At 42.7% G+C, this 22,382-nt stretch overlaps 2 protein-coding genes across 3 annotated transcripts in view; both read left to right on the top strand.

Annotated features, from left to right (window-relative positions):
• The window catches only part of LOC113875872 (zinc finger protein 345-like), a 31,657-nt gene extending 17,590 nt beyond the window's left edge, over positions 1-14,067 (top strand). The window contains exons 3-4 of one of the 2 annotated variants that reach the window (XM_027514541.1): positions 11,243-11,407; positions 13,686-14,067. In XM_027514541.1, coding sequence (XP_027370342.1) covers positions 11,243-11,407; positions 13,686-13,753 — 233 coding nt within the window. In that variant the 3' untranslated portion in view covers positions 13,754-14,067. The other variant, XM_027514540.1, reaches the window with a different exon arrangement.
• On the top strand, positions 4,406-9,731 carry LOC113875891 (zinc finger protein 256-like). Its single transcript, XM_027514589.1, has one exon. It carries the CDS (start codon positions 5,493-5,495, stop codon positions 6,729-6,731), a length of 1,239 nt encoding a protein of 412 aa, XP_027370390.1. The 5' UTR covers positions 4,406-5,492; the 3' UTR covers positions 6,732-9,731.
• Positions 14,068-22,382: the final 8,315 nt, after the last annotated feature.

Raw genomic sequence — 22,382 nt, 5'->3', positions numbered from 1 at the left:
CTTTCCCTTGCTTCTGTCTGAAGAAAGTTTTGCTGCACTATAGTGCTAGACCTCCATTTACCCACTGTTACTAATATCCCCCATTTTGGGGGGGGGGGGCGGCGGGGAATCCAAACACAGACTTGAAACTAATGTCCCTCTTTAACACAGGGAGCAGCCTTGAGCGTACCCCATGAGGTCCCTGGGACTTCATTATTTCGATTTCATTTTTCATGTTAAACTTCCACTTGTTGCAAATCAAACTGGTTTTCCCAAATAGCAAACAGATACAAATATTCTTTTTAAGATACTGTCTACATAAGAAAAATAAAAGGTAGGTCATTTAAAAGAGAATTACAACAGTGGTCACAGCCAAGTTTCCCTAAGCACAGACAAGGTGTTGGGTTTGTTGCAGGCATTGATAAAACTGTGTTCCTTGAATTCAAACATCCTGTCCTTAGCAAAGCAAGGCTGCATGAAAACACATGTCTTTGGTTGCTGATGTATATAACTCATTATCTAGATGAGCCTCTTAGGCAGATGAGATGTTTAATAAGTGATTACCAATAGAATAAAACATGATGTGGCTTTCTTTCTACTCTTCTACCCCTTTCTGGTCTATTTTTCTTCAAGTTAGTTTTCCTCAGAGATGTCATAAATGGAAAGGATTCACATTTTGTGGAAATAAGAACTTCATGGTAGCCATGTTTCTAGCATAATCATGGACTCAATTCTCTCAAATTTAGGACTCAGTGTCCTTCATTTACCACCCATTAAACTTAACCTTTTCTCAGGATTCACAAATCCTTTTTCTCTTCTAGTGATTTCAACAGTGCCCAATGGATGACCCAATTAATCAACATTAATAACTGTAATTTGCTCACTCTACAGCTATTTTCCTGAGATACTCTAATGTACTCTTGCAGTGACAATGATTCCTTTTATAGGTAAAATGATAATCACTTCCAAGCAAGTAGATGAGATCATGGAATTAACAACTTTTATCTCTTGTTGGGTGCCCACTTTTTACCACTACACGGATGCTGACATTTCAGGTATCCTGACAAGTATAAATTTGGTAAGTAACTAATATCCACAGATCCATGTCATGTTCTTAAAAGAAATAGAGCATGTCTCAAAATTCAAAGTGACAGAAGGGATGCAGTCTGAGGAACCAAGAGGCATGGTGCCACCTTATCTATTACACTTGCCTTAGGGCTACCTAGTAGTTTCCTCAACAGACTGGATTATATTTGCTCTTATTGCTGACCAAACACATTGAACCTCACAATGTCCATTCTAAAGGCTTTGTTCCCCACAAAGAGTAAGGAGACTGTTTTATTCAGTTTTTGAGTGGATATTTATGTCAATTGTTGGATATGCATTGTTTACCTTTTGGGAGCATCATTTGAAAATGGAATCTGTAGGAGAGTTTTACTAAGATGCCTCTGATGAGTGCCAGTGTTAAAATTTCTTGTCAGATTTTTTTTAGTGAGAGCAAGTCATGCAACATGAATAAGATTGTAAGATACAGATAACAAGATAATCAGGGATATAAAGAATCTCAAAGCTAAAGGTTATCTAAGTATGATATCATGTTTTTTATATATATAATATCTTCATTATTGTTAATATTTTGCTCTCTTCTCTCTAGAAAGATCTCTGATGATTCAATGGTGAATCAGTAGGTTTCTAGTAGTCATGAGATGGCTTATTCTAACAAATCATACCCTGATCACACACTGATAGGGATCTTTCAATCCATTTGTGGAGAGTGAGATTTTTTTCCTTTTTATACTTCTCTTACTCTAATTTCTTGGCATATTTATAGTACTGCCAATTTCCTAATTTTGTTCAATTTTATAAAATGCTATATAAATCAGAATAATGACTGAGAAAATTTTTACTCAATCATACAGGTATGATTTTACATGTATAGATTTGATTAAATTATTTTCCAATTCGAGAAAATTTTTTCCATCTCAGTTTTCAATCCACTTTAATATTTTATTGCATTATATATTTTATCTCTAAATTGATAATCAAGTTTAATACATGTCAGATCAGATCAGATCAGTCGCTCAGTCATGTCCAACTCTTTGCAACCCCATGAATCGCAGCACGCCAGGCCTCCTTGTCCATCACCAACTCCCGGAGTTCACTGAAACTCACGTCCATCGAGTCAGTGATGCCATCCAGCCATCTCATCCTCTGCCGTCCCCTTCTCCTACTGCCCCCAATCCCTCCCAGCATCAGAGTCTTTTCCAATGAGTCAACTCTTCGCATGAGGTAGCCAAAGTACTGGAGTTTCAGCTTTAGCATCAGTCCTTCCAAAGAAATCCCAGGGCTGATCTCCTTCAGAATGGACTGGTTGGATCTCCTTGCAGTCCAAGGGACTCTCAAGAGTCTTCTCCAACACCACAGTTCAAAAGCATCAATTCTTTGGCGCTCAGCTTTCTTCACAGTCCAACTCTCACATCCATATATGACCACTGGAAAAACCATAGCCTTGACTAGTAACACTGAAGAAGCTGAAGTTGAACAGTTCTATGAAGACCTACAAGACCTTTTAGAACTAACACCCAAAAAAGATGTCCTTTTCATTATAGGGGACTGGAATGCAAAAGTAGGAAGTCAAGAAACACATGGAGGAACAGACAAATTTGGCCTTGGAATACAGAATGAAAAAGGGCAAAGACTAATAGAGTTTTGCCAAGAAAATGCACAGGTCATAGCAAACACCCTCTTCCAACAACACAAGAGAAGACTCTACACATGAACGTCACCAGATGGTCAAAACCAAAATCAGATTGATTATATTCTTTGCAGCCAAAGATGGTGAAGCTCTTTAGAGTCAACAAAAACAAGACCAGGGCTGACTGTGGCTCAGATCATGAGCTCCTTATTGTCAAATTCAGACTTAAATTGAAGAAAGTAGGGAAAACCACTATACCATTCAGGGGAGAGCAGGTACAGGCTCAAAATAGTGTGGGGCCATGGATGTTGGAAATGAACAGACGATTGTGTGTGGTTGAGTCTCAGGTAAGAAATGGATCCTGTCAGGGAGGCCTTTAATAGAAGATTTGGGCACTGCCACTGCTACTAGGAGCCATGAGAGGTCTAGGGAATTACTGGATCCTGTATGAATATGCCAAACATAACTCTGGATGCTGTCTGCTAAATTGTGGTATAAGTCCTAAAATCAAGTCCCAGTATTATATGCTGCCTGGACATGTGTTAAAACTGGCAGGACCTCAAATGACCCGAGCACCAGTTCCCCACCTTGCTCTGCTCCAGTGGATAGGGTCTCCTTAACTAAACTACCCTTTTCATAAAGGGGATGAGGTATAGTTCCTGCTTATCCCTTCGTAGTGGGTTTCAGTGCCCTGTCAGCCAGCCCTTTGGGGTTATTTAGAAAAGAAAATTGCATCCTCCTTTGGAGAGCACGGGCACCTTACCTTCTTGGTACTATAAAGCTTACATCCCACAGCTCTTGGTTGTCCACTCTTTTCCAGAGTGTAACACCATGTATCCCTGTGTGGTGTGTGGTGTCCTCCTATTCTAGCTGTGAATATATAGGATTAATAAGATGCTACTGATAGCATCTGTCCAGTGTTAGTTGTCCTATGTTTGGTCATCACTACAACTCTAGGCAGGAATCCCCTCCTCACCAGTGGAGGGAAAAGGATGTGATCAACATAGTTCAACATCAGGGGAGGCCAAGGACAGGCTTATAGAGCGGGATGGTGAGGTGGTGCTGGCTGAGGGCACATGACTGTGGTGTCTGGAGATAAGAGGGATGTGCAAGCTAGAGAGTGATGTGTACATGGAGAGGGTGTGTGTCTGATGGTCCCAGGTCCCTGGTATTGTAATTTACATGACCTTGACCATATCAGAGTTATTGCCTGGCAGGAGTGTTGGATTCCTCCATGTCAGGTTCACAGTTTAAGTATCTGTTTGTGCACCTGTCTCTTGTCACTGATGGCTGGACCCCATAATCACTGGGCCTGTAGGGAGAAAATGGCACCAGGGCCTAGTTTCTCCTCTGACTGGGGAGATTGGGAGGAGGATGGTCATAGAATAGATGTATGGGGGAATGGATTGTAGGTCCTCTTGAGAGCGGCTTGTTTGTGATTTCATCTGTCCCGACTATGACAGGGTAGTGTGACTTTTGAAGATGTGGCTGTGAACTTTTCCTGGGAGGAATGGGGTCTCCTTGATGAGTCTCAGAAACACCTGTATCATGATGAGATGCTGGAGAACTTTGCACTTAAAGCTCCCTGGGTAAGAACCTTAAACCCACCCCTGTGCCCTGAGCTAGTCTTGGCCCTTTCTCTTTTTCCATTGGCAAGTCTCCCTTGTCATGTCAGGACCCTGGGCACTGCTTCCTTTCTCAGTTCCCTGAGTAGGTGTTGTGGCTGGTAGGACTGAGCATTGAGCACTGCCCTCTTTTCTCCTTGATAGATCCAAGACCTGCTACCCCTTGCCTCGCAGGGATGGATCCAGAGTCAGGAGTCTTTCCACCTTGTTTACCCTCTCCATAGCCAGGTGAATTTTCCAGATCCAAGGTACCAGTGTACCCCAGGTTCTGTTTCCTTTCTGTAGCTAACATTTCCTCATTCTTGCTTGTTCCAGAAATTGCCATCATTGATCTGCTCCTTTTATATGGAGCATGGGCTATTCTTGCAAGATACTCCTCTGAAGTTCTTTTTATAATATTTAATTTTATGTCTTGTGCTCTGTCATGTGCTGAGTTATTTTTGGCCAGTGCTGGCTACTTTTCTGTCCTGTCTTTACCATAGTCTTTGAATCATCCAGGTTCTTCATAGTTGTTCATCAAGAGGATGAAGTGGAGAGGTTCACAGAATAGAAAGGACTCCGACTACAGCACATGGAACTCGGACATAGTCTGGTCCTAATAAGTGACCCCTGGGGGAGGGTGTAATGTCAGGGCTATATACAGATCATACCAGAAAGCTTTTCTCTGACTAGCCTTGGGGTGCCAATCACAATGGTGGCCATACCTCATTTCTCCCTGTACTTCCCCACTCTTCGGTTAGCCACCTTCTCAACACTGTTACTTGTCATTTCTTATTTCCGACTTAGGGCTAATTCTTACCTCCCTGGACTCCATTCCTCAGTGCTTTTTCACACTGCTTCTTCTGCAGTGCTGTCCAACATCAGCCTATACCTTTTATGTCATAAAGTGTGTACATCTTTAATCCTTCAACACCAGCTGCTCTGTTACAGTTGGAATTTCCTGAGCCTGCATATAACTTACTACATAGTATTCATGTGTCACTACTAGTCAAGGTCCTACTGAAAATTGTTTGCAGAATGTGCTGTAGACTCTGCCTCTTCTTGTGTTATTCTCCATGGTTGTGTCCTTTACTTTGTTAGGACTCCCCCATTCTGTAATCTTTAAAAGCCCAGTGCTGCTAAGCAGCCCCATCCTTAACTTGAATGTAACCACCTTGTCTTGCAAACAATCCCATTGATTCATTCCAGGGTTTATGATACCCACATTTGTAATGGGCCTTTTTCTTTGCACAAAGTCAATGTGTATGTCACCAGCATTTCTCTGCTTTCGGGTTGTTGGCATGGAGAAGAGGATAAGGAGGCATTTTCTGAACAGAGTATTTCTGATCAAGGATGCTCACAGATCAAGATTGTTAAGGCAGGTCTGTCTCTCCCAGAAGGCCAACCTCTATGAGATGTGTGGCCTGATCTCGAGTGACATTTTTCACTTGGCTGAGTCCCAGGAAACACAATGTGGGCAGGAACTCCGCTTGAGTGGGGTATGTGAGAAACCATTCTATTTTAGAGTAAACCTTCATCAGCACCAAAAGCCGCATATTGGAGAGAAACCATTGAGAAGTGATGTGAGGAGAGCCTTGGTTGTGAGCAGCTGCAAATTCTATGTATCAATGAAGCCTTTTACCCTTGGGAATATTGGGAAGGACTTCCTGGGCAACTCAGGATTTCTTCACCAAGAGGCCACACACACCTGGCAAAAGTCACATAGTGAAACCGAGTGTGAGGCTCCCTTTCTAAGGGGAAAAAATCATTATAATTGGGGAGACTACACAAAAACTTTGAGTGGCAAACATGCAGTTGTTCAGCACCAGAGAGTCCTCACTAGAGAAAGATGTTACGTGTGCACTGAATGTGGAAAATCATTTAGCAAAACTCCCATTTCATTAGACATCAGAGCGTTCACACTGGAGAAAGGCCTTATGAGTGCAACAAATGTGGCAAATCTTTTAGCCAAAGCTCAAACCTCATTCAGCATCGGAGAGTTCACACTGGAGAAAGGCCTTATGAGTGCAGTGAATGTGGGAAAGCCTTTATCCAAAGATCACATCTCATTCAGCACCAGAGTGTTCACACTGGAAAAAGGTCTTAAGAGTGTAAAGAATGTGGGAAATCTTTTAGCAAAAGCTACAGCCTCATTCACCATCAGAGTGTTCATACTGGGAAAAGACCTTATGAATGTGGTGAATGTGGGAAATCATTTTCCCAAAACTCTGTGCTCCTTCAACATCAGAGGGTTCACACTGGAGAAAGTCCTTATGAGTGCAGCGAATGTAGGAAATCTTTTCGGCAAAGCTTTGCACTCCTTCAGCATCAGAGAGTTCATAGTGGAGAAAGGCCTTACGAATGTGGTGAATGTGGGAAATCCTTTAGATATCTCCAACCTCATTACACACCAGAGATTTCACACAGGAGAAATGGCTTATGACTGCAGTTAATGTGGGAAATCCTTTAAGAAAAGCTCTTCACTCCATCAGCATTGGAGAGTTCACACTGGAAAAAAGACCTTATGAGTGCAGTGAATGTGGGAAATCATTTCACCAAAATGTTGTCCTCCTTCAACATCAGAGAGTTCACACTGGAGAAAGGCCTTACAAGTGCAATCAGTGTGAGAAATCCTTTAGATACATGTCCAACCTCACTACTCATCGGAGAGTGCATACTGGAGAAAGGCCTTATAAATGCAGTGAATGTGAGAAATCGTTTAGCCAAAGCTCTAACCTCATCACACATCGGAGAATTCACACTGGGAAAAGGCCTTACAATTTGGGGAATCTGCTGAGTTCTTTTTTTTTTTTTTTTTCCTGCTGAGTTCTTTACCTACAACTCCAGTCTCTTAAAACACTGGATCAAGGCCTTATGAATGCAATGAAAGTGATAAGGCCATTAACCCAAAGTCTTGACTCTTTGGAACCACAGATTTCAGAAGGAAAAAACACCTTACATGTGTAGGATTGTAGAGTTTCCTTTTTCAGTGGATCTACACTCGAGATCCCTCCTGGTGGTACCATCTGAATTGAACATCATACATCCAAACATCTGCAAATATCCCAGGTGTGTGGGAGCTATATTGTACTTTTTAACCTGGCCTCTTGCCAGACTTCTGTTGCTGACAGTTTCTGTAGCCAAAGCCATTTCATTTCTCCCACCTGGCAGGTATTCACAGTGTACAGCATTCGGCCACCCCAGGGTGTTCAGGGAAGGAACCTTGATTTTTCCCATTCATGGGAGGGATTGTGAGAACCCTGAGCAGCACTCATTTCCTTCTTGTTGCTTTGATGAGTTAAGTCACTGACATGACCCATTTGGGGCCCAGAGGACTCTGCCTGTTGCCCAAGGCTTCCAAGGAAAGACTGCAGAGCTTTCTGGTTCTAATCGGTGGCCTGAATGTGTATTTTCTGGGTTCAGAGGTCCATCTAAGGAAGGAGTAGTCATTGTGGCAACCTTCAGTGCTTCTGAAAATAGCGTGAAGTTGTCTTGTTCACGGGAGATATTGCCTTGTGTGTGCGCACTGGTGAGGAACACACTCTCAGGCCCTGCAGTGGAGCCGTGTGCTCTCACATGCAGAATTCTGTAGGTGGTATCACTGGCTGTAAGGTTATAGTGGGAATGGTAATTGTTACAGAAAGCACTAAGTTAATAGTGGGAGTAGGACACTGTTACAGACTGGTTGGATGTGCCCATTTAAAAGAGCCTCCACAGTATCCCAGTCATTGTGGCTGTGAAGGATGAATATGTACAGAATTCTCAGGCCTCCCAAATTGTGCATCTTGTATTAGCAGAGAGCATTACAGGAGAAAATAATCTGAAAGTTTTGTGGTTTCTGTAATCTTTCTGAGCTATCCTCCTCAAGGCCATTTCTGTCCAGATAGAAAATTGAGGATAGAGAGAAGGGATATCTTTCAGTGAGTAACAGACATTGTGACAATATTCCTGTTGAGTCACGTTGGGAACAGTCTTCGTTGCTTATATTTTGACCACTGAGGCCAACTGCCCCTCCCAAAGCATGAGGCAGGAAGTGGTGAAGTCAATATCGGGGATTTTACTTAAACAGTAAGAAATCCAGATTTGTATTTTGAATATATTTTTAAGTTTTAATAACCTAAAAATACTTGCAGTAAAATGCACGTAGTTAAAATGCACACTTTGATAAGTTTTGACATTTATATAAATCCGTGAAACCATCATCACATCCATAAAAAACAATCTACTTTCATTTTTACCTTGTTTCCTTTTTTGATGTTACTCTGACCTCTAGTCAACCCTTGATTTGTTTTTCTTTAGATAAGTTTTAATTGTCTAAAATTCTGTATGATTAGAATCATGAAGTGTTTATGCTTTTCCTCTCAGGTACCCTTATGTGAAATATTTATCAGTGAGTAGTTTGTTTTTTTATATTGATGAGAAATACATTCTGTGGATATACTCTTTGTCCATTCATCTGTTTATCCATATTTGAGTTCCCAGTTTTTGACTGTTGCAAGTAAAACTGCTGCAGACATTTGAATACAGTAAAAGTTCTTCACATGGTTATGTTTCACTTTTCCTGTATTTTCCTGTACTTCAGGCTGCAATGCCTGAGTTACAGGCTTAGTGAATGTATGACTTTTTAAAGAACATTATACTATGTTAAGATAGGAGAGGTTACACAAGAAAAAGATGAAAACCCAGCAGTCTTCCTGAGCTAGGTGATGAGAGGCATTAAGGAATTATATCTGTACAGACCCTGAGTCCACAGAGGGGAGAACACTATTTGCCATGCATTTTATCATGCAGGCTACTCCTGATATCTGTAGAAAATTACAAAAGCTTAAGTTGGGCCCCAAACCCTATCATCAACCTTGGTAGAGGAGGCCTTCAAGGTCTGTAACTATCAACACTTGATGGAGGAGGCCAATAAGGATAAGAGACTAATAAAGAAAATGCAGCTCTTGGCTGTTTTGATTCATCCACAACCTCGAAGGGACCTTGAAGGACTGAGAAAGCTGGGCAGACCCCCAAGACGCCACTTGGGCCTTAACCAATGTGCTTCTGTCAGAAAGGGGGACACTGGATGTCTTGAGAGCCCTCCTGGGGGACACCCAAGGGGTAACCCCGGCCAACCCCAGTTCTTTGTGAATAAGTTGGATGAGTAAGTTGATCAGCCCACACACTGACTGATGAGTCCTGAGTGCCTGCCTGGATATAGATCCCTCTTGATCCATTTTCATTACCCCGGCAGAGCCTTGGGTCACCCTTGATGTAGCAGGTAAAACTGAATTCCTTGTAGACACTGGAGCTGCCTGCTCTGCTCTGACTTGGCCAGCTGGCCCTCTCTCCATCTGTGGACTGTACTGTGACTGGAGTTGGTGGACAGCCAAACAGAGGGTGATTTAATCTCTCCATGGCTCCCCAGGTGGCACAGTGGTAAAGAATCTGCCTGCAATGCAGGAGCCTTGGGTTCAATTCCTGGGTCAGGAAGATCCCCTGGAGAAGGAAAAGGCAGCCCACCCCAATATTCTTGCCTGGAGAATTCCACGGTCAGAGGAACCTGGTGGGCTTCAGTCCATGGAGTCACAAAGAGTCAGCAACAACTGAGCACATCAGCACGTACTGTAATCTAATATGATTGTTTCGTTTTGTATTCTTACAGAAGAGTTTGGAACTTCCAGTTCTTCCACATCCTTGCCAATCTGTTTAGTCTTTTTAAACTTTTGACTTTTACAATGAATGTGTAATGTTGTCTCACTGCTGTTTTCATTGCATTCCTCAGATGTTTATGATGTGGAGCATTTTTTCATTTTTTCAGTTTCCCACTAGTGTATGTCCTCTTGGTAATTTTCGTCCATTTTTATAGAAATAATTTTGACTGTTTCTTTTTTTATTAGCAAGATAGTGAAACAACAAAGACTTAATTTGAAACTTCATTCTTTAGGGATGTAATTCCTGGCCATAAGAAATAATTATTTTTGAATTCTGAAATCCTATTTTCTAATTTTTTTTCTGCTGTATATAGTGCAGTGGCCCCATACAGCATATTTTAAGTTTAATCTGTATTGCTAACATATTCCCCATAATCAAGCCAAGAGTTACATTGTTTGCAGTTTCCCCAATATGAATATTCCCACTGCTGTCAATTTAAAACTTCTAATGTGATATCATTGAACATGGAGTTTGAGAGTTGACAGCACACCAGTATATTGTGTTTCCTCTGTAGTGATGTTTTCTGGGCTTCCTAGGTGGCACAGTGGTAAAGAATCCCCCTGCCAGTTCAGGAGACACAAGAGACATGGGTTTGATCCCCTGGAGGAGGAAATGGCAACCTACTCCAGTATTCTTGCCTGGAAAATTCCATGGACAGAGGAGCTCTGATTCCTTATCCTAAAACCATTGAAGTAGGTCTACTTGAAAGGTAAGAAATAGGCTCAGAAAACAAACCAAAAAAAAAAAAAATTCAAGAATTTGACAGCACCACTTGTCACACGTGGTTCTTCCTAAATTTATTCAGCCATTGGGGTTACTATTGTGAAAGGAAAATCAAAACGGAGTCTATATTGAGCAGGGCTTTCTAAAATGGTGCAGAGACTATTAGGGAAGTGTGATTTACGCACCTCTCAGCCTGGATGGAATCTGATCTTTTGACGACTTGTTGTCCTAATGAAGCCACCTAGAACATCTGCCAGGAACTCAGGATGCTTATCAAACCTTTACCCTAAAGTAACTCATGATCGCCTATCTACCTTTTGGATCCCAACCCTAAAAAACTCCTAATTGCTTAAGGACAAATATTTCCTAAATTGCATCAGACTCAGTCACAGTTCTCACAAGGCAACTTGAAGAAACTCATGGCTTTCTGTCTTTGTAAGCCCCCGAGTCTCTTTTCCCGGAACACTCTTTTGGAATTACCTGATTCTGTGTCTCCTGAATTGCAGTTCTTAAAACTCCAAATAAACTCTTTTCTTACTTGCAGCCTCCTGTGTTGTTTTTTGGTTGGCATTACGTGGTGTCAGAAGCAGGATACAGGATGCAGACCTGCATAAGCCCTTACCGACTCTAACACTGCCTTGGATTCAAGTCAGGTGCCTAGAAGACCCCATTGAGCTTTTCATCTCCTTGGTGATCCCAGATCATGGTGGTGAGTCTTCCTGTACTTAAGCCACCTACCTTGGTAGAAGTTCTAGTTTCAGCAAAGGGTGTCCTTTGTTGCTGACTTCTGTCCTCTAGGATTTTGTTTCTGGTTTTGTTTGAGTGGCCTCCACTATTTTTAAAATATTTTACTGAAGTATAGCTGATTACAATGTCGTGTTTATTTCTTGTGTACAGCAAATGACTCAGTAATACATACATTCTTTTTCACTTTCCTTTCCATTGTGGTTTGTCTGAGGATATTCAATATAGTTCCCTGTGCTATACAGTAGTACCTCGTTTATATATCCTATATACAATATATGGCCTCTGCTAATCACATATTCCCAGCCCTTCCCTCTCCTCCCCCTACTCCGCCCTGGCAATCTCAGGTCTATTCTATATATCTGTGAGTCTGTTGTTATTTTATAGTGGCCCAATTCCACAGACAGGGAAAGTGAGGCTCCAGAACCAGCAGGCAGCCTTGCTGCTGGGACGAGGCAGAGCAGAGACCTGAACCCCTAGGCAGAAGAGTCTCAGCTGGGTAGCTAGCTGTCTGCTGAAAACGCAGGTGCAGCCTCCAAGTGGGACCCACAGTAGGGATCCCAGCTACTTTGGGAAGAGCTCCCTGACTGGCCGGAGCCCCTTGGCTCCTGGAACTCTCTGCTGTCCCTGTAGCCTCCCTGTGGGCCCCACCACCTCTCTGCAGGCTCTCGACTCACAGCTGCCCCCTTGGGGGCCTCCTTCCAGGCCCGGCCCTATCTGTCCTCTAAGAGCCCCCAAGGCAGCCCCGTCATTAGCCCCCTTTTGCACTGGGAAAACGTCATGAGTGAGACTAGAGGGGCATCTCTTGCTGTGAGCCTGGCGGAGGTGGGGTGCAGACGTCAATCCCAGGCTCACCCACTGTATCCCCCGTCCCCCCTGACCTGGTTCCATCCCAAGAAACCTCTCCTCTTTGTTCCCTCGGGCCCCTCTCAGGGTCCCTCTCAACCTCCCCTGGGGCCCTGTAGATTCTCTCCAGCTGCTGCTGGTCGCTGTGGTGATGTGCTCAGGTTGCCTAAACAAGGCCCCACGGTCTGGGAGTTTTAAGCACCAGATTACTTCCTCACACTTCTGGAGGGTCAAAGTGTGAGATCAAGGGGTTAACCCTGGTTTTTTTGGAGGCTTGCAAATGGCTGTCCTCCTCCTCTGTCTTTATGTGGTCTTTCCTCCCACATGGTCTGAGCATCTTCCCCAGGTGTCACCCCAAACACATGACTGGCCCTTGCTGCCGCATGTGAGTCATCCCAAGGCTGTTGGTCTGCCTCCTCACGTCGCCTCGGGGTGTCTCCTCCAATCAGTGCCCCGCTACTCAGCTGTCACCCAGTGATCACTGTCACTGTTCTGGACCCTGGAAGAGAGGCTCAGGACTAAGAATGTCCACTGTAACCTTCACCAGTCCCTGTCCCCATGGCACTTCTCTCACCCCCTCCAGCTGGTGAATTTAGTTCTCACCACCTTCTAGGTAAAAAGCAAACCAGTGACTGACAATGAACATTCCTTAAGAACATTCCTATTCCCTCGTAGGGAACTAAAGTTGACCACCGTCCCTGAATGGACTAGATGAGGTCTGGCCCATCTTGTACATCTTGCACCTTTCACATACAATAGGATGACAGTGCCCCACACTGTCACACTGTCCCTAGATACATGGAGGCAGGTCATATCTAGGACGTGAAATGTTTGTATCCAAGCTGTGTCATGGTGTGGTACCAAAACACAATCACACTGTTCGTGTTTCCAGATGGTCACATACAAATTATTTTATTCCACAGATACACACTTAAAAAGACAAGAGATTGAACTTCCCTGGTGGATCAGTGGTAAAGAATCTACCTGCCAATGCAGGAGACCCTGGTTTTACCCCTACTCCAAGAAATCCCACATGCTGAGGAGCAGTTAAGCCCATGTGCCGCAACTGCTGAACCCACACACCATAGGTACTGAAGCCCACATGCCCTAGAGCCCAGGCTTCGCAATAAGAGAAGAACACTGCAGTGAAGAATAGCCCCGGTTTGGTGCAACTTGAGAAAAGTCCTTGCAGCAACGAAGACCCAGCCCAGCCAAAAATAAATAAATAAAAAACAAGAGATTTACTTCTTGTTGAAAATGGGGAATGAGATTTCCTTCCTCTCAGAACATTTACCTTAGAAAATTTGTAGGAACCGTCTCATCTTTTTAAAATGCATGTCTTTGAAGACTTCTAAGAAGGCCTTTTTTCAGCTGGTCTTTTTTTTTTTTTTTCCCAGTTTTAGGACTCAGATGTCTTTCTCAAGAACCTGGGACCTGTCTCCTCCCACTGCAGACAGGGAAATAGCTCACCAGTCAGTTCAGGTAGGAAGATAGGAGTCTCATCTTAGTGGATGCTGTGCTCCAACTTTAAAAACTACCTTCAGTTACAGAGATGAGAAGTCTGTGTTTCCTCTAGATAAAACCAGTAAACTACACAGTCACCCCATTACCAGGTAAAATTAGGACGCTGTGTGACAAACGGTATTGTCAGCTCCTCTTTCTTGAGGATTAGGGGAGTTAGATTTTTTTCCTGTCTTTACAATTTCCTAGTGGATTGCCTGTGATGCACTGTAATCCTTTAATACTTATTTTAACAATAAAATTTATTTTGTCTCTTTATTACCTTGTGGAAAAGATTTCTTGATTGGGAGAAATTTTGTTTTCATTTCCCTAACAGTCATCATCATGCACCTCTCCACAGGGATCAAACCTCATCACCCATCTCATCAGCATCTAGTGTACAGGATATATGGGGGAAGGGTGGTCAGTTCAACAGTATCAGAGACACATCTAGAATACGCCAAATTCAGATGAACTAATGACAACAAACTGTAAGAAACGAGAATTTTACAAGGTAACCCCATGTGTTAAGAGATCTGTGAGAGACAGCTAATGAACGCTTTTGAAATATATTTTGGATTCTGATTGCAACTAATCTGAGTTAAGAAACATTTTTGAGACAATTCAGCATTGATAAAATACTTATATTTTTATGATTATTGAGTTATAAAAATACCTTTTTAAAAAGTCAGTTCTCTGCGATCCATAAGTCTACAAGCAATAAATGCTGGAGAGGGTGTGGAGAAAAGGGAACTCTCTTACACTGTTGGTGGGAATGCAAACTAGTACAGCCACTATGGAGAACAGTGTGGAGATTCCTTAAAAAACTGGAAATAGAATTGCCTTATGATCCAGCAATCCCACTGCTGGGCATACACACTGAGGAAACCAGAAGGGAAGGAGACACGTGTACCCCAATGTTCATCGCAGCACTGTTTATAATAGCTTCCAGGACATGGAAGCAACCTAGATGCCCATCAGCAGATGAATGGATAAGAAAGCAGTGGTACATATACACAACGGAGTATTACTCAGCCATTAAAAAGAATACATTTGAATCAGTTCTAATGAGGTGGATGAAACTGGAGCCTGTTATACAGAGTGAAGTAAGCCAGAAAGAAAAACACCAATACAGTATACTAACATATATATATGGAATTTAGAAAGACGGGAACAATAACCCTGTATACGAGACAGCAAAAGAGACACTGATGTATAGATCAGTCTTATGGACTCTGTGGGAGAGGGAGAGGGTGGGGAGATTTGGGAGAATGGCATTGAAACCTGTATAATATCATGTATGAAACGAGTCGCCAGTCCAGGTTCGATGCACGATACTGGATGCTTGGGGCTGGTGCACTGGGACGACCCAGAGGGAGGGTATGGGGAGGGAGGAGGGAGGAGGGTTCAGGATGGGGAACACAGGTATACCTGTGGCAGATTCATTTCGATATTTGGCAAAACTAATACAATATTGTAAAGTTTAAAAATAAAATTAAAAAAAATAAAATAGTTTATTAATAAATAAAAGTCAGTTCTGTAGAGATTATGCATTAAATGATGCTGTATGTGGAACTGCTACTGGGCCCCCCTTATCTGCAGCAGGTAACATCCCAGGACCTCCAAGTGGATGCCTGAAACCAAGCCCTACATGTACTGTGTTTTCCCTTATACGTATGTACCTGTGATAAAGATTAATTTTAACAATAACTGTAATAAAACTTAGTGAGGGACTTCCCTGGAACCCCTAGATCCCAATGCAGGGGTGCTGGGTTTGATCCCTGGTCAGGAAACTAGATCTCAAGTGCCGCAACTAAGACCCAGCACAGCCAAATAATTATGTATTTGTTAAGTGAATGTGGTCTCTCAAAATATATACTACTGTACGCACCTCTTCTGTGACACTGTGAGATGATAGAATGCCTGTGTGGGTTACTAGACAAATGTATATTCATGTGGGAGAGATGAAGAGGGTGGTGAAAGATTGCTTATGCAGAAAGGCTTGCAATTTAAAACTCGTGAATTGTTTCATTTCTGGAATTTTCCATTTAATATTTTCAGACTTCTGTTGACCTTGGGTCTCTGAAACCCCTAAAAAGCAAGTTTGTGAATAGGTAAGAAACTGGCAAACTAGACCGCTGTTGTAGATGGGATAGATGAAATAAGAATGGCCATGAAGGTCTCCCTGGAGGCTCAGTGGTAAAGAATCCTGCTGTCAATGCAGGAGACACAGGTTCTAGTCTTGATCCAGAAGGATCCCACATGCCATGGAGCAAATAAGCCCATTTAAAAAAGCAAAGAATGGCCACAAAATAATGGATGATTGGTTCATCTAGCTTCATAATAGTCTCTTTTTTTGGTATATATTTGAAAGTAGTCATAACAAAATATACAATATGTCATTGTATCATTAATTTTATATGCTGAGTAGGATAAATTTTAAAAAGCAGGAGGAAAATTGGTTTGGGGATTTTGAACATGCATCAATGCATCAAAAATTACTTATTAATAAGTGTGTGTAACTTGTCAATTATACCTATACATTCAACTTTTAAAATCAAATATTAAAACTTCCAACTCCTTAATCATATTAAGTTCTATTACTGTGTTCTTGAGGTTAATTGCAGCTACACTATCTCTAAGGTGGAAATAGAATATATTGCTGGGCTCCTGGTAACTCTCCAACTCCCATCAACAGTGAAATCACACTGACAGTATTTTTTTTTAATTGAAGTTTAGTTGATGTATATTATAGAAATTACAGGTGTATAGTAATTAACACTCTTAAGATTATACTTCATTTACTTATTACAAAATATATGCTGTATTTACCATGTACAATGTATCCTTCTAGCTTATTTTATGGGCTTATTTTATGGACTTTCCAGGCGGTGCAGTGGTAAAGAATCCATCTGCCAATGCAGGATTTGATCCCTGAGTCAAGAAGTTCCCCTGGAGTAGGAAATGGCAATCTGCTCCAGTATTCTTGCCTGGAAAATCCAATGGACAGGGGAGCCACAGAGTCGGACACAAATGGATGACCAAACACACAGCTTTATCTTGTATTTAATAGTCTCTGCCTCTTTATCTGCTACCGCTAGTCTCTTCCCCCCTTTTCTTACCCCTCCTCCTTCTCCCCACTGGTAACCACTAGTTTGTTCTCTATATCTGTGAATCTGCTTCTTCTTAAAAATTCATTCACTATCATTTGTTGTATTTTTTAGATCCCACGTATAAGTGGAATCATACAGTATTCGTCTTTCTCTAGTTGACTTGTTTCACTTAGCGTAAACCCTCTGAGTTCATCCGTGTTGCTCTAAATGGCAAAATTTCATCGATTTTTTTTATGACTGAGTGGAACTCCATTTTCCTTGTGAGTGTGTGAATATATATCAGTTCATCTGTTGATGGACACTTTATCTTAGTAATTATAAATAAATGTTGCTATGAACATTGCGGTGCATGTGTTTTTTCAATGTATACATGTTTTTTTCAAAGTGGTTTTTTCTGTTTTTGCACATATACCCAGGAGTGGAATGCTGAGTCATATAGTAGCTCTAGTATTAGCTTTTGAGGAAGCTGCACGCTTTTTCCCTCAGGGTATGCACCTGTTTACATTCCTAACAGCAGTGCACAAGAGTTCCCTCTTCTCTACATCCTCTCCAGTGTTTGTTATTTGTGTTCTTCTGGATGGTAATCGTTCTGACAGGCATGCATTTCCCTGATGATTAGTGATGTGAAACATCTTTTCTCGTGCATGTTAACCATATGCATTTCCTTTGGGGAAAAAAATGTGTATTCAATTCTCTGCCCATTTTTTATTTGGACTACTCCATTGACATTGAGTTATATGAGCTGTTTATGTTGGCTATTAACCCCTTATTTTGGTGGTTCAGATGGTAAAGCATCTGCTTGCAATGTGGGATACCTGGGTTCGATCCCTGGTTTGGGAAGATCCCCTGGAGAAGGAAATGGCAACCCACTCCAGTACTCTTGCCTGGAAAATTCCATGGATGGAGGAGCCTGGTAGGTTACAGTCCATGGGATCACAAAGAGTTGGACACGACTGAACGACTACTATATATATATAACCCCTTAACAGTCACATCATTTGCATATATTTTTTCCAGTCTTTTTTTTTTTTTTTTGCTTTCTTTGCTGTGCAGACGTTTTTTAATTAAGTCCGTTTGTTTTTACTTTTATTTCATTTGTTTTAGGGACAGATCCAAAAAATATCACGATGATTTATATCAAAGAATGTTCTGCCTATGTGTTCCTCTGGGAGTTTTATGGTTTCTGGTCTTACACTTAGGTCTTTAATGCATTTTGAGTTTATTTTTGTATATGGTCATAGAGAATGTCCTAATTTCATTCTTTTACATGTAGCTGTCCAGTTTTTGCTGCACCATTTATTGAAGAATTTCTCCATTGTATATTCTTGTTTCTTCTGTTGTAGATTAATCATAAGTACATGGATTTATTTCTGGGTTCTCTATTCTGTGTCAAAATCAGGGAGTGTGTAACTTCAGATCTTTTTAGAATAAGGTAAAATTTAAGTCATAAGGAAGCACACTCATGTATTGTTTCCTTTTAAGGTTGATAGACATCATTGTATTTCATCAAAAGCAAGATTTCATCCCATTTTCAGAAGAATCATGATTATATGTACCACTGAAAAAATACACAGCCAACTAAATCATGTTACACATTCAATTAAAAACATGCTGATTTTGGAGATGTGAAAACAAATGTGTGTCTTAAAATTGATGAGATGTGATATATAAAACTGGGTTGGCCAGAATGGTCAGGAGTCAGCATTCAGGCAAGCAGAAGTGTATTCCAACAGGGCTTTCACACCGTGTCTGACACTCGTCACTGACCTGTTTGTTGTCTCTGTGCACCTGTTTTGTAGGCTGACTCCCTCCAAGGTGCTAGTTGGTGCAGTGTTAAGTCCATTTGTCTCAGCCAGAAATCTGAATATCATACGGGTTGCCTTCCCTCCTATAGCTGACTCCTGTTCCTTGATTCTGCCTCTTCAGTTCCTGTAGCTGCCTCTTCCAAATCGCTGAGAGTCACAACAATCCCACTGGAGCAGGTCTCCGCCATCTGTTACAGGCATGTCCCAGGAGTCTCCGGACAGGACTCTGTGTCCAGACTTTACCCTTCCACTTGATTCTCTCCAGGACAGCCAGCGGAAACATGTTACTGCCGGGTGGGTGCCCGATTGTGCTCTTCACTGTCTGAGAATGATGGCCGGGCACTGGAGCCAGTTCCCTGAACTTACTTCAATCCAAGGCGTGAATGCCACAGGCTCTTTCACACCTGCCAGTCTTCTTCCCAGGTGGTGCTAGTGATAAGGAACCCACCCGCCAACGCGGGAGACTTAAGAGGCGCGGGTTCAATCCCTGGGTCGGGAAGATCCCTGGAGGAGGAAATGGTAACCGACTCTAGTATTCTCGCCTGCAGAATCCCATGGACAGAGGAGCCTGGCAGGCTACAGTCTGTGCGTTCACAAAGAATCCACACAACTGAAGCAACTTAGCAAACAGGCTGAAGGCTTCATCACTACCAACTGCACAGAACACAAAACCCACAGACAGACAAAATCAGGCCCACTCACCCGGCCAGAATCCTGGCTGTAGATTGTTAATCATTTGAGTGTAGCTGTTTGGTTTTTACCTCTTTATCTAATGTGAGTAAAAATTTCTTATCTCGTGTGTGTTTAGCCAATATTTTTTCTTCCCACTTGGTGGCTTAACTTTTGGCCTTCAGAAGGAGGTTTTTCACCCAAGAGGATTTTGACTTTATTTTTTTTAAATAAAGTGCATTTAATTGATTTTTCTTCTCATGTGTGAGGCCTTCTTATAACATGTGTTACAAATCAGAGCTCGTGCTCTATCTGAAAAGACCCATGGCCATGGCACTGTTTCTCTGTGGGATCCTCTCTAATTTTTTATATAGTTGTGCACATTTTAAAGTTGGCTGAGGCCAAGATGGAGTGCCTTTTGGTGTGAGTCCCGAACTGTGTTTAGATTGGTTTTCGGACACATGTTTGCTCATTGCCCTATATTTATGGTGCCAGTCGTTGTTTAGTCACTAAGCCATGTCCTACTCACTGCGACCCCATGGACTGTAGCCCACCAGGTTCCTTAAGTCCATGGGATTTCCCAGGCAAGAATACTGAAGTGGGTTGCCATTTCCTTCTCGAGGGGATCTTCCTGACTCAGGGATAGAACCTGTGTCAGCTGCATTGACAGGTGAATTCTCTACCACTGACCACCAGGGAAGTCCTGGGATATTGGCCTCGACATGTTTGAATTTCCAGAGGCTAGTGTGTTAAGCAGGACTGGCAGGAGAAACCTCAGCCTGCATTGCAGTGGGAGCGGGTGGGCCTGCATTCTCCCAGTTGGCCCGCAGAGGGCGACAACCTGCCTCTCTTCCCAAGGCGAGACCTGTGTCTTATGCCCACAGGCTTGGTCCAGGGCACAGCTGACAGGCGTTAGATTTCCTCACGACCTGTGCTTTGGTTTGGGAAGAATGCAGCCCTCTGTCCACTCAGAAGGTAGCTAGGTTTCCTCAGGACCTGCTGGGAGGGGACTCTGTGGGAGAAAAACTGAGGGAAAAGTGGGGGGATGCTGCCTGCTGGGGGCTGTCTGCAGGAGAAAGGGAGGAGGTCTGTCTGAAAGGAGCCAGCAGAGGAAAAGCTGAGCGAGGAAAATGCTGATCGAGTTCGTCTTGTGTGTGGTGTGGAAGGAGCTCCAAGGAGTTGAATTGGTGGGTGGTTTTTTTTTACCACTGAGCCACAAAGCCTGGTATTCACTTTGAATGTAGGTGTTTGCTTTATGGTTCTTAGTACAATTTTAGTAAAACTTTCTCATCAGGTGTGTGGTGAGTAACTTTTTTACTTTTTTCCTCCCACTCTGCGGCTTAGCTCTTGGGCTTCAGAAGGTTTCTTACCCTGCAGGATTTGTGTGTGTGTGTTTAATAAATTGTGTTGTTTTGTTTCCCATGTATGAGGGCTTTTGGTGATGTGTGGTGCCAATCAGAGCTCCTGATCGCCATGATGAGACACATTGCTGTGTCAGTGTTCCTCTGTGGGGTCATGTCTAATTTTTTCTGTAGGGCTGTAGATTCCACAATTGGCTGGGGACAGTCTGGATGCCTTTTGGTATGACCCCTGAAGTGTGTGCCTAGATTGGTTTGGGGGCATGATTTGCTGTACATTTTCAGTCATTGCCCTGTAGTTAGGTTGCAGAAGTCCTGGGATAATGGCCGAGACTCGTGTATTTCCAGAGTGTTGTGCCTTCAGCAGGATGGGCAGGAGAGACCTCCGCCCACTCTGCAGTGGGAGCGGGTGCGGCCTGCATTCTCCCAGTTGGCCCGCAGAGGGCGACAAGCTGCTTCTTCCCAGGGCGGGACCTGAGTGTTCAGGCCACAGGCTTGGTCCAGGGCGCAGCTGACAGGCATTCCACTTCAGTCGCTCAGTCGTGTCCGACTCTTTGCGACCCCATGAATCGCAGCACACCAGGCCTCCCTGTCCATCACCATCTCCCGGAGTCCACTCAAACTCACGTCCATCGAGTCGGTGATGCCATCCAGCCATCTCATCCTCTGTCGTCCCCTTCTCCTGCCCCCAGTCCCTCCCAGCATCAGAGTCTTTTCCAATGAGTCAACTCTTCGCATGACGTGGCCAAAGTACTGGAGTTTCAGCTTTAGCATCATTCCTTCCAAAGAACACCCAGGCTGATCTCCTTTAGAATGGACTGGTTGGATCTCCTTGCAGTCCAAGGGACTCTCGAGAGTCATCTCCAACACCACAATTCAAAAGCATTAATTCTTTGGCGCTCAGCCTTCTTCACAGTCCAACTCTCACATCCATACATGACCACAGGAAAAACCATAGCCTTGGCTAGACGAACCTTTGTTGGCAAAGTAATGTCTCTGCTTTTGAATATGCTATCTAGGTTGGTCATGACTTTCCTTCCAAGGAGTAAGCGTCTTTTAATTTCATGGCTGCAGTCACCGTCTGCAGTGATTCACATAGTCAGAATCAAATAAATACACATAGTTTAGACTCAAGTAGGTCTATAAAAATCGTTTTTTCTAATAAAAATTACCATTCCCTTGACCACCTCCTATTTCCTGTCCCCAGAGTGAGCTGTTTCACTGATTTTTTTGTTGTTGTTATTTATTACTGTATCTCTAAAGAGCATGCTTATATTGCTTTACCTGTTGCTAGTTTGAGGCATTTCTTTAATTTCTAATATAAAACTTTGTTCTGCTGCTTCCCAGCCATTACACTTTCCCTTCCTGCTCCCCTTTCCCGGTGTATGTAATTCAGCGTCTTCATTACTGACTGTGATTAAGGATGTATGCACGACTGAGCTTATGTAACACTGTACCGCTAAGTGATGTGTTACTCTTACCCTGTTCTGCCTTTTTATTTCCTTGACTCAATAATTAATTTTGTTTGCGTAGGTTTCTGTGTACTTATTGCTAATTAAACCCAAAACTCTACGTTCAGACATAAAAAAATTAAAAATATATATATAATAAAAAGAGGTTTCTTAACCTACAGGAATCTTTTTTTCCTG

The sequence above is a fragment of the Bos indicus x Bos taurus genome, chromosome 18 (genome assembly GCF_003369695.1).
Source record: "Bos indicus x Bos taurus breed Angus x Brahman F1 hybrid chromosome 18, Bos_hybrid_MaternalHap_v2.0, whole genome shotgun sequence".
NCBI classification, from domain to species: Eukaryota; Metazoa; Chordata; class Mammalia; order Artiodactyla; family Bovidae; genus Bos; species Bos indicus x Bos taurus.
The sequence above is the reverse complement of the archived record's forward strand: the minus strand, read 5'-3'. Positions and strand labels throughout refer to the sequence as shown.

Bases quoted from the DNA above. Each gene is read 5' to 3' on its own strand.
- LOC113875891 (XM_027514589.1), top strand. From the start codon at position 5,493: ATGATACCCACATTTGTAATGGGCCTTTTTCTTTGCACAAAGTCAATG.